Source organism: Oryctolagus cuniculus, chromosome 20, assembly GCF_051225735.1.
Source record: "Oryctolagus cuniculus isolate XC-2025 breed Fujian yellow rabbit chromosome 20, ASM5122573v1, whole genome shotgun sequence".
Lineage (NCBI taxonomy): Eukaryota > Metazoa > Chordata > Mammalia > Lagomorpha > Leporidae > Oryctolagus > Oryctolagus cuniculus.
In genome coordinates, this window is record NC_142886.1 from 11,752,198 (window position 1) to 11,764,403 (window position 12,206).

General features: G+C 41.0%; 1 protein-coding gene across 7 annotated transcripts in view; it reads left to right on the top strand.

Moving 5' to 3' along the window:
- The window catches only part of KCNH5 (potassium voltage-gated channel subfamily H member 5), a 439,958-nt gene that overhangs the window by 52,390 nt on the left and 375,362 nt on the right, over positions 1-12,206 (top strand). For all 7 annotated transcript variants that reach the window (XM_017349345.4, XM_089322688.1, XM_089322689.1 and 4 more), the window contains one exon: positions 2,648-2,776. In XM_017349345.4, the coding sequence (XP_017204834.2) occupies positions 2,648-2,776 (129 nt within the window). The remainder of the gene's footprint in view (positions 1-2,647; positions 2,777-12,206) is intronic.

Below are 12,206 nucleotides of genomic sequence, written 5' to 3' on the forward strand. Positions count from 1 at the left end.
TTGTTGGAAAAATTCATGTCTGTAGAGAATTATTTATGAAATACCTGAATGCCAGGTCCTCCCGACCTCTCCATTAAGTAATTGAGCTAAACACTATTTTGCAGATGGGGGAATTGAGGTATCTGATTCAATATGTGTCACAGTTGACGTTTTAGTTGGTGGCCTCTATTCTTTAGATCCAATATTCTGAATAGTAGGGGACTCTGTCTACAGTGGAGAAGGAGATGGCAGCTCTGAGATGACTATTTTCAATGGCTCCTTTTCGGTACACCAAGATGGCAATGTGACAGCTGGGCTACCCCCCACCATCAATGCCAGGGCACTGCTCTGGGTTTCTGGTGACAGCAGCTCTGCTATCCCACCCCAGACTCCCTGTGTCCCTGAGACCCAAATCCAGACCAGGAAGGAAATTTCACCATCTGCTTGGTAAGCATGCAGCCTACTTGGGCAGATCTGGTGCTGTGACTTGAAAACTTACATATATATATATATATATATATATATATATAAAGGAAATCTGCTTTGATGTTTGAAAACATCTTTAATGACAGCCCTGACTCTCCCAGAATTTGAAAAGTCGCTGTTTTCGTAGGAGGGCATGAAATGGAACACCGTTTCTTTCTGTTCTGATTTCCAGCAGACCTTGGAAAACGGCTTGTTTCTAATGCCTCTTTTCTCTTTGTGTTGGATCCCACTGCCTCGGGCTCACTGTGTTGGGAGCTCTGGACCGTACCCACGATCGTCTGGGTCTGGTGATTTGTAGAACTGTGCTCATCACTCAGGGTTCCTAGACACGCTGTGTAAAATAAGAAACAGAAGACAAAGGGAAGCCTCTGTGGGAGATGCTGTGATTGGTTTGTAGGTCCCTGTCTTATCCTGCAATCCTTTTGGAAAGGGCTGTGTCCTTCCGTGGTCCCGCTGGGGTGGCAAAGGACGGGGCTGTCAAAGCTGAATGTTCCCATGGAAATCTCCATCCAGTTCTCTGACCTCTTGGACCTGGGTGTTAAGCCACCTCATCTTTTCTGAAGGACAAATTCCCATTTGTGGTGGCACTAGGTGATATTTCTTTTTTAAGCCACGGTTATGGTTAGGGAGTTGCTTCTTAATTGGTTTTCTTTGGCAGCCAGGAAGAGTTCACAGCTCTCACTGAGACACTTTTTTTTTTTTTTTTTTGACAGGCAGAGTGGACAGTGTGAGAGAGAGACAGAGAGAAAGGTCTTCCTTTGCCGTTGGTTCACCCTCCAATGGCCGCCGTGGCCGGTGTGCTGCAGCCTGCGCACCGCGCTGATCCGAAGCCAGGAGCCAGGTGCTTTTCCTGGTCTCCCATGGGGTGCAGGGCCCAAGCACCTGGGCCATCCTCCACTGCACTCCCTGGCCACAGCAGAGAGCTGGCCTGGAAAAGGGGCAACCGGGACAGAATCCGGCACCCTGATCGGGATTAGAACTCGGTGTGCCGGCGCTGCAGGCGGAGGATTAGCCTAGTGAGCTGCGGCTCCGGCTGACACACTTTCAACAACTGCCTATTTTACTCCCCAAATCTTAGACCTGAAAAACAAGCCAACAAACCAACAGAAACAAACCAATAAACAGCAACAACAACCTTTGTCTTTCAAATGGACCATTTGGAGAGGCTTTATTGGCTGAGAGAAAACGTAGAAAATGTGTCTTGATTCAGGTGGAACATTCCTTCTCTGTCTTAGCATTTAAGGGATATTTATTCCTTTGATAGCATTTCTTGTGCCTTCACATATTTGTTATTTGAATATGCCGGGTCCTGGCTGCTCCAAATATTAAGACTTGAATGCACTGAAACCCTCTCTTCTCTAGAGTCTATAGTATCCATTCTTTGAAGCATGTGCCAAGAGCCTAGCTTCATGCTTTGAGGTAGGGGGGGAGGAAGCAGTGGTTCTTGAAACTGCCCGAGACACTTGAGGACTATGAACCTCTCTCTCTCTCTCTCTCTCTCTTTCTCTCACTTTTTCCAGATTAGTTTCAGGTATACAGCAGGCCTCATGTGCGGTTGATGTCACCCCCCTCTCTCTCTCACTCTGATTTGGGGATGTAGTCAAAGCTATAGGACCAGCATACAGGTCTGTCTGACTGATGAACAAGCCTTGGGATAGAAAATAGCATTTCTGATGTTCTTCCAAGAGGACTGTTTCTCAGAGCATCAGGTACTGCTGTTTCAGTGAATGGGAAACACTTGTCAAAGTGACAGCAGGACGAGCGATGCATGCAGGAATGATCAAAAGGGACATGGTGAACGCAACAGTGGTTTAGGGACTCAGGCCTAAAGGTGATGTTGGCATGACTTAAGTGGCAAGACTGTCATTGTGTTCCTGCATTGTGAAATAGCCCTCCATTTCATTTTTGACATTTTTTGGTTAAAACACATATTTATTGCAGATGAACAATTTTGACATTTTTTGGTTAAATGTACATCTATTGCATTTGAACAATTACTGGTTGATACAAAATTAAAGGTTTTTTTTTAAAAAAATTTTTTTGTAGCAACTAAAAGAGGGTTGTTTTGTTTCTGCTTCCTGGCAAAAGGGCTGAAGGAAGGGAAAGGCGAGAGGAGAAACATTTGCTGTGGCCATGTCACACTCTATTGTTCTTTTTTTCTCTTTCTTTCTCTCTGTTACAGGAACCCCTGTTTGGTTTTATATGCAAATTGCACCAATAAGAAATGAACATGAAAAAGTGGTATTGTTCCTGTGCACTTTCAAGGACATTACATTGTTCAAACAACCAATAGAGGATGATTCAACAAAAGGTAATTTTCTAAAAAATTACTACACTTAAGAATTAGGCTGTGATTTCAAAATCTTCTTATTCTTAGCAAACTCCACTAGTTGGACTGAAAACCAAAACTGCATTACCTGACCCTTCTCTTGATTCCTATTCACATGAGTAATTGCCCAGAATTAGTTCTATTCAAACATATTACTGAAATGGAAATTATGTGGTTGTCAAAGCTGCACTAATAGTTGATTAACTTAAGTTATAATAGAAAGAGTTGGGATAGGACATAAAGAAGAAGTTTCAGAAAGCATCACTAATTTAGAATCAATATAGTCAGAGTTTCAGCACCCTGGATCGTGGTGATATTTAGAACCAAGAGTGGGTGTCACCTTTGGCCTGGTTTGGGTGCAGTTCTACTAGAGCCTAGTTGATGAGTTCATTGTGTTTGGTTGAGTTGTTTAGAGTTGTGTTAGTTGACTTTTCTACATTACTTTTCAGCTCTTATTTATTCAATTGTTGTGGATTTTCTTGGGTGGATGTTGCTAAATTATGTAAAGTGGAATTTTGGCATCAAGGGAGTGGCTGGAAAATGCGAACCTCCTGTCTGGAGTCTCATTAACTCGTAGTATCCAGAAAGAGAGCTGTAGAAACCAACCGTCAGTGGCATCTGCTCTTACTTCTGTTCCTTTGTAATTTATTGCCAGTGTCGTCTCTTCAATTATGTTTAAATTAGAAGCTGGTGTCCTATAATGAAAAATTTCAAGTGCCCTTAGAAGTAGTTTTTATAAAATGTTATTTTTAATAATCTCTTAGGAGACTTAAAGTGAAATGTCTTCCTCTTTGCGTTTGGCAACCATTGCCCTTACATCTTTTAGAAAACCTGGCAGGGAGGCTTTCATCCTTTCAATTGTAATCATAATTATAGAAAAAATTACTTTGCGTGTATTCCTTGCATATGAATTCACATATAGAATATCGTATCTGCTCAATTTCTAGTTAGCATCAAATTGCAAGAGCATAAAGGCTATCTAAAGTTAGACACAGAACAATTCATTTGTAAATATTTATTAAAATGTGGTGTGTATTAAGTCATCTCCTGAATGAGTGAATAAAGTATTCAGTTTTAGATGCTGCCTATTCTCTTGCCTTTACACCTAGCCCTAGTATGTGGAAAATTTAGGATAAGCCCATATAGTATTTTTTTTATAGAATAGTTCTCTAATAGTGTTTAGATATAAGACTTATTCATGAGGCTTCAGCAGCAAGAGAATCCGTAGTCTTCTCAATCTCACACAGAGCATTCTGCAGTTCGGGCAAATTCTGGCCCAAAGAACACAATTTGGCAAATTTAAAAGAATAGAAATTGTAAAAAAAAAAAAGTATGTTGTCACACCATGAAGGAATTAAGCCAGAAATCAGTGACAGGACGATATGTGGAAAAATCCCCAACTCTTTGGGATTAAGCAACACACTTCTTTTTTCTTTTAAGAAAACTTTGATTTAATAAATATAAATCTACAAAGTATAACTTTTGGATTATAGCAATTCCACCCCCCTCCCATAACCACCCTCCCACCTGCAAACCATCCCATCTTCTATTCCCTCTCCCATCCCATTCTTCATTAAGATTCACTTTCAATTATCTTTATATACAGAAGATCAACTTAGTATACTAAGTAAAGATTTCAACAGTTTGTACCCACACAGACACACAAAGTGTAAAGCATTGTTTGAAGACTAGTTTTACTGTTAATTCGCATAGTATAACACGTTAAGAACAGAGATCCTACATGGGGAGTAAGTGCACAGTGACTCCTGTTAGCAACACACTTATAAATAACCCAGAAGCAGCCTGCAAGCGAATGAGAAGGGCGGGGTCCCGGCAAGCCTTGCGCCACAGCTGTGGGTGGGGGTGTGTGGTGGAAGCGCCTGTGGCGGCAGCCATGTCTGTGGCAGCAGCCATGTCTGTGGCCGCAAGGATCTCAGCTTGATGGCTCTGTCAGGTTCAGTGGCCGGTGGATGGTGACCGGCTCCTGCAACTAGAGTGTCAAGGTCAGGGATAAAAGTGGAGGTGAGGAATGGCATTGTACCACTAGCAGGAATGCACAGAGTGGAGCTGCGTGGCATGTGACTTGGGCCCGTCCTGAGTTTGCACAGGCTTTGGCTTGTTGTTCTTTGCAGCTGCTGCGTGGGTGGAGGCAAATGGTAAACTGCGAGAACAGAGTCCCTGGGTTCAGAGGACAGCGCTAGTGGATAGCAGCACATCTGATGTGAAGTTTGCTCCTAAGTGTACGGTCTAACATTAGCGACTTGTTCAGCAGATGGTGTAGGGTGTAGTGAGGAGATGGGAGGGCCTCAGATGTTAGGAGTCTCGGCCAGTGGTCCCTGCAGCGGGAGATCTCACAGAAACTAAGCTGTAGTTGTAACTCTTGGAACCCTTCAAGCTAGGCTGTAGTTGTATCTCTTGGAACCCTTCAAGCTAAGCTGTATTTGTATCTCTTGGAACCCTTCAAGCTAGGCTGTAGTTGTATCTCTTGGAACTCTTCAAGCTCTTCTGCTCCTTCTCCCATGATAGCTGTAGGAAGTGATGACAGTAATCCAAGTGCAGTGGCCAAAGCTCAGATTTTTGAATATAATGAAGATACCAGGAAATATGCAAAAGCTGAAAGTCTCATGACACTCACTGATCCAGTACTTGATATTGCATTTACTCCAGACTTGGGGAGATCTTTCCATATTCCAGCAATAGCAGCCAAAGACGTGAGGATTTTTACACTAAAACTTTTGAGGAAAGTACTTACCTCATGTGGTGCACCAACAAAATTTTATATCTATATAGTGGCTCAGTTTGATAGCCACAATTCTCTCAGGTCTGGTGCGTGAGCTGGAATATAGCAGGAACAGTGCTAGCATCTTCAGGAGATGTGGCTGTGTGTGATTGTAGAAAGCTGATAGTATGGATATGGACAAGTGGAAGTGCACTGGTATTTTGAAAGGTAATTGGAGCCCAGTCATTTGGAGTTCGCAGCAGGAAAACATAAATCCTTTCCTAGGTTCAGATATTCCAAATCTTCAGAATTCATTAAATGGACTTGTGCTGGCAGAAAGCACAGCTGAGGACAAGCTAACTGGAGTGACTTTGCTGTTTTATTGCTTGTTACGTGCATACAAGAATGGAAAGCAAATGCCTTTTCCCCTTCCCCAGTGCCATTTGACCCCTCGCAAGATACACCAGCAGCCTGTGGACAACTAAACACAGCCCAAAAGGCCTTTAAAAATGCAGTGGATATCAGTTTTTTTTAAAACTAGTTAGTTTATTGACACTACTTGAAGCTTTTGAGATATAGAGAGGCTTTTTGTTGAGACATTGTCACCAAACAGTTTTTTTGAAATGTTCTTGAGGGCCGGCGCCGCGGCTCACTAGGCTAATCCTCCGCCTTGCGGCGCCGGCACACCGGGTTCTAGTCCCGGTTGGGGCGCCGGATTCTGTGCCGGTTGCCCCTCTTCCAGGCCAGCTCTCTGCTGTGGCCAGGGAGTGCAGTGGAGGATGGCCCAGGTGCTTGGGCCCTGCACCCCATGGGAGAGCAGGAAAAGCACCTGGCTCCTGGCTCCTGCCATCGGATCAGCGCGGTGCACTGGCCGCAGCGCGCCGGCCGCGGCGGCCATTGGAGGGTGAACCAACGGCAAAGGAAGATCTTTCTCTCTGTCTCTCTCTCTCTCTGTCCACTCTGCCTGTCAAAAAAAAAAAATAAATAAATAAAATAAAAAAAAATGAAATGTTCTTGAAACTTAACTTGGGCTTAAAAATTAGAAGAATTACTATCCTTCTAAATAGTGGGGAGGAGGGAAAATACCATTATACTCCCTTTGGAGAATGTAGGCACATTTCTTTTGTTCTCTAAAGCAGCAAAAATGATGAATTTGTATAATATTAATTTAAAGATTGAATAATTATCTTTCATAAAGATACAAAAACAAAAACAAAAATTGTAATATTAATTTGAAGATTGAATAATTATATTTCATAAAGGTACAAAAACATAAACAAAAAACATAAAGATACAGAAAATTAGAAAACTATTCTGAACTAAATGAAATTTATCAAATTTGTGGGGTGCAAGCAGTATTTACAGCAAGATATATAATGTGAAAGGCATGCATTAGAAAAGAAGAAAGATATAAAATCAATAACTCAAGCTTCCCACATTAGGAAACTAGACAAAGAAGAGCAGTTTAAAGCAAAACTAGCTGAAGACAAGAAATAATAAGCCTCAAAGCAGAAATCAATGAAATAGATAACAGAACAACCTTAGAGAAAATCTCCAAAATTGCATGTTGGTTCTTTGACAAAGATCGTTAGCTAATAAGCTTCTAATGAGGTTAACTAAGAAAAAAGGGGAATGCACAAATCAGCAATATCAGGAGTTAAACAAGACCCATCACTACTCATCCAGTGGACATTAAAAAAGTGTGGTGAAGGAATGCTATGGACAACTCCTCAGCCACCATTAATAACTTAAATGAGATGGTCCAATTCTTGAAACACTCAAACTTCCAAAACTCACACAAGGGGAAAAAGATAACCTCAATAGCCCTATATCTACTTAAAAATAATCAGTGATTAATAATCTTCCCAAACCAAGAAAAGACCATATACAGATGGCTTCATCAGTAAATTCTAACATTTAGGGAAGAAATAATACCAGGTTACCAAATCTCTTTCAGAAAATAGAAGTATAAGGAATTCTCCTAATTCCTATGTGACCAGCACTACCCTCATACCAAAACCAGAAAAAGGCATTAGAAGAAAGGAAAACTATAGAGCCAATTTTTTCACATATATGCATATTTGATACAAAATCTTCAATAAAAATAGAAGTAAACAATGCATGAAAAGATTTTCACATGATAACCAAGTGGTATTTATTCCATATGTTCAAGGTTGGTTCAGTATTCAAAAACCAGTCACTGTAATCTGCCACATCAGTGGGTGAATGAAGAAAAGTCACATGAGCATATCAATTGGAATTGCAAAGGAATTTCATAAAATCCAACACACATTCTTGATAAAAGCACTCTTGGTAGAGTAAGAATAAGTGGGAACTGCTTCCATTTGCTAAGGAACAGTTATGAAAAGCTTAAAGGCTAACAGTGGACTTTATCTTAAAGTGGTGTATTTTGAAGTAAAAGGTAAATCATTGATGTTTGATTTGGAATCGAATTATTCTTCAAGTGAAATTTTCTTTGGTTCGTATGTGAATTTGAATGAAATTGAATAAAAAGATTTCTGTGTCACAGTAGGTGAGTGTACTTCAAAAAGTTCATGTAAATGGAATTGAATGATAAATAGTGCAAAAATTAAAAAAAAACCTTATATAGTTTTTTCGCAGTACAAATTTACCATGATTTTTTGAAGATTCCTTGTATGTATCAATATCAAAATTTTTTTGCACCAAAATAAACCTTCAAAATAACTTCTTTCTTCCATGAACTTTTGGAAATCTGCTCATATAAATTTGTGTATCCATATTACATAAATATTGTCTCTCTGAGTTTTTTAGTGCGTTCATGCATAGCTGAAGCTGGCCAAGAAAAGGACATGAGTTTCTCACAGTTTTGACCTGATTAACCTTAATGATGGTGCCAGTAACTACACACCTATTTATGGAAACTGGAAGTTGGCAGTGGTTTTCAATGAGGTTGGGGAAAGGGTGCAGATATTGAAGGGCTCACTGAAATTAGTGCTCTGCCATTGACCTTCCCCCACCTCCATCTCTCTGCATCTCCACATCACAGTCTCAGAATTCATTGTAAGGCACAGTCTCTTTTGAATGAATAATTCACTTCTACAAAAGAAACATACTTGAATAAGCTTCAGACAATTCAGACCACTTCATTTTTAAACTATGGGTTTATGAGACATATAAATTAGAATTTATAGAGAAAATCAGACCCTATTGTGTAAATCATTAGAATAAAATATCTGTTTTTAGTGCCAGAATTTGTAGAGGAAGAGCTTATCTTAGGCAGACTTTTATTTTCAGAGACCTACATACCTTCCAAATGTGCAACAGATTACTGAAAATGTAATGCAAAATGTAACTGTGAATGGTGTGTTTGAGCTAGTTTCTATTATTCATGTGAGCTGTACATTTAACATGAAAAATTCAAAAGAAATGAAATATTTATGTCATTAAGACATCATTCTACTGTATCTTTGAAGCTAGCACTAAAGGAAAGTGTGTTTTGAAATCTTGACACAATAATATGTCTTTCAACATTTTAAGCAAGTAAAGGGGGGGCGTGGAACATTTAGGAAATAACTGATGGGCCTTCATGATAATATCATAATATCAGTCAATTTGGATCTGGAGCATTGAACTTGAAGACAGCAGGCTTGCTTTTGATTCAGCCTTGGGCACGAGATTTACTTAACGGAAACCTATACATGACTCTAAAAAGAACATTTTATTCCCCTTGTCTTGCACTTATCTTTTTTCCTCTCACTTGAAAATGCTAATTAAGCACATAGTAGGTTGCAGGTGCTATTCTAGGTCCTGGAGGTACAAAGTTCCTTCTGTCACAGTCGAATGGGGAGACAGGCAACCAAGTCAATATATAATGGAAACTTTCCTCAAGTTGCCCCTGTCTTCTCAGTTATCAGCTGAGCAAGGATGGGAAAGTTGTGAGGAAGTTTGGAGGGTGTGAGAAGTAGCCATGACCTGGTTCTGTAGGAGAGTCGAACTGAGAGTAGAAAAGGAACGTACGACGGGCTTGTTGGGTAGCACGAGGGCCCACCTGAGGCTGCTGGCCCTGAGTTTCACTGGTGTTGGACATGCTTCCATGTTTTACTCCACCCACGTTCAGTCAATGGCTGTAAATGCAGAAATGGATGAAAAGCTAAGATGAGGGCTGGCGCTGTGGCTCACTAGGCTAATCCTCTGCCTTGTGGCGCCGGCACACCGGGTTCTAGTCCTGGTCGGGGCACTGGATTCTGTCCCGGTTGCCCCTCTTCCAGGCCAGCTCTCTGCTGTGGCCCGGGAGTGCAGTGGAGGATGGCTCAAGTGCTTGGGCCCTGCACCCCATGGGAGACCAGGAGAAGTACCTGGCTCCTGCCATCGGATCAGCCGGCCGCAGTGTGCAGGCCACAGCGGCTATTGGAGGGTGACCTTTCTCTCTCTCTCTCTCTCTCTATCACTGTCCACTCTGCCTGTCAAAAAAAAAAAAAAAAAAAAAAAAAGCTAAGCTGAGAAGAATGGGGGGGGGCTCAAGTATCAGGGAGTTGAGGAAATTTGCAAGTGGAGAATCTTTGTAAAATTTTGAAGAAATACTTAGATGATAAATACAGATAGTATACAGAAAATGATATTTTAAGATTCAGGGAAAAAATTGCATCTACACAGGGAAAAACCTCAATGAAATTCCAGTTCAAGGACTTTTTGCCATCTTAACGTGACAGTGGGATAGTCCTTAGAACAATGGCCCACATTCTTTGAGCATTTGCCTGAACTGCTCAAAATGGACATTAGTTTGCTTTTACTTGTATGGGTTCTTCCACTAAGAAGCTCAGATATGTCTTTCGAACACTTGACTACACAGACGATTTCTGAATTTTCCTCCTTTAAAAAATGTTTATGTTATTTATTTGAGAAGCAAACAAACTCCCATATTATACTGATTCATTTCCCAAATGTCTGGAGTAGGCTGTGCTGGGAGCCAACAACTCAGTGTTGGTCTCCCATGTGGACTGCAAGGACCCAACTAGTTGACCATCACTGTTGCGTCCGGAAGGCACACATTAGCAGGAAGCTGTTATCAGAAGCAAAGCTGGGGCACAAAGCAGGACCCTCCCGTATGGAATGTGAGCATCTTGACCTCTAAGATAAGTGCCTGCCCCCGAATTTTCTCTCTGAGTTGTTTCTGAAATGGTGCCTGTAACATGAAGGCAGCCGCCAATGTGAGTGCACCTCTGCTTTCATAATGAATCCCAAATTCATCCAATTTCTTGCGGAATTTAATATTTTGCCTTTAAACTGCATAGCGATGAGTGATGTCATCAACGCCTTTGAATTCTACTATGATGGATGGTAGCAAAAACCACTGAAGGGGAAGGAAACTAACTTGGCAGAGCAGGTGATATTTTCCAGTAACTTTGTGTTCATTGTTTTACATTCCTATAAAAATCAGTCTTATCTCCTGTGACTGTCAAAGATCCAGACGCTTAGTGTCTGACTGATTTCAGATCCCAAGTCCTCTGTATCGCACGTTCCATTCTGCCTCATCCTCTCCAGTGGATGTTCAGTAATGGGGTTTGGCCTCCATAAGCCCCTGCCCTCTGTTCTTCTATAGAAACGGAATCCAGGTTGAAAACGCTGCCCTTAGGATGGAATGGTACTGCTTTGAACCCAAGAAATGTTCTGATAACAACTCAAGAGAGCAACGTGTTATTGTTATTTTTTTGTTCCTGGTATTGAGGTCTTAGAACAGTTGTGTAGATCATCAATCAATGGTATCTGATACATTATTGCTATGCATACAGCCAAGAAATCCATTCTGTTGATTATCCACATGGTACTAGAAAGGATGGCATGAATCTCTGCCCATTTATACTGTACAGTATTTTCAAGCAGACTCCAGAACTGCCAAGATAATTACAGTGCGAACCATCCTGTGCCAAATAGTTATGGCACCTTCTTGCCAATAATTGAGACAAAAAAATCCTGTGGAATAAAAATAACAACAAAACTAGTGTCCTCCTTTTTACGGGAGCCAGTGATTTTCTTTAGAGAGGAAGCAGATGAAATATGAGTAATTATACCATGTAGTTACTTTGGGTAAGAGCATAATTGTTTACCTAAGCTTTTTTCTTATGGATTAGAATCTCGTGTTGCAGTCTGGTAGATTGATTTAACTGCCTCTTTGACTTCCTTTCATTTTTTAGATTAGGCAATCCATGACAGAGAGGTTAATTGCAACCCAATAGAGCTAAACTAATGTTTTATTAAGAAGGAGTTGGCATCCTGAGCTTTTAGGAGAATGAATGTTCTCATCACAGGATGAACAACTTACTGAGCAAGTATTAGACTCTTCATATTCAGCTGTCTGTTCACATTACCCCACATCGACCACATCTAAGTAACATCAGCAAAGTGTGCTGAGTAATCATTCACACGGGTTAGGTCTCTGTAAAGGTGAGATCAGTAAATGTATCACTGGGAAAAGTTAGAACTGCTGATGCGCCCTTTTTCTCTGACCTCGACAGTGTGGCTGCTCAGCTCTTTCAAAGTTTCACTGTACATTGAGGGTTGGTGAGAGATCAAATGAGCTAATTTAGCTAATAACAGGCCATTCCAGACATGTTCAAGAGCACAGAGGGATAGGCATAAAAAATTACTGTGGCATTGTTAGTAAGAGTGAAATCTAGACATTAACGTGCTCAGTGGAACACACAGGTGATTGAG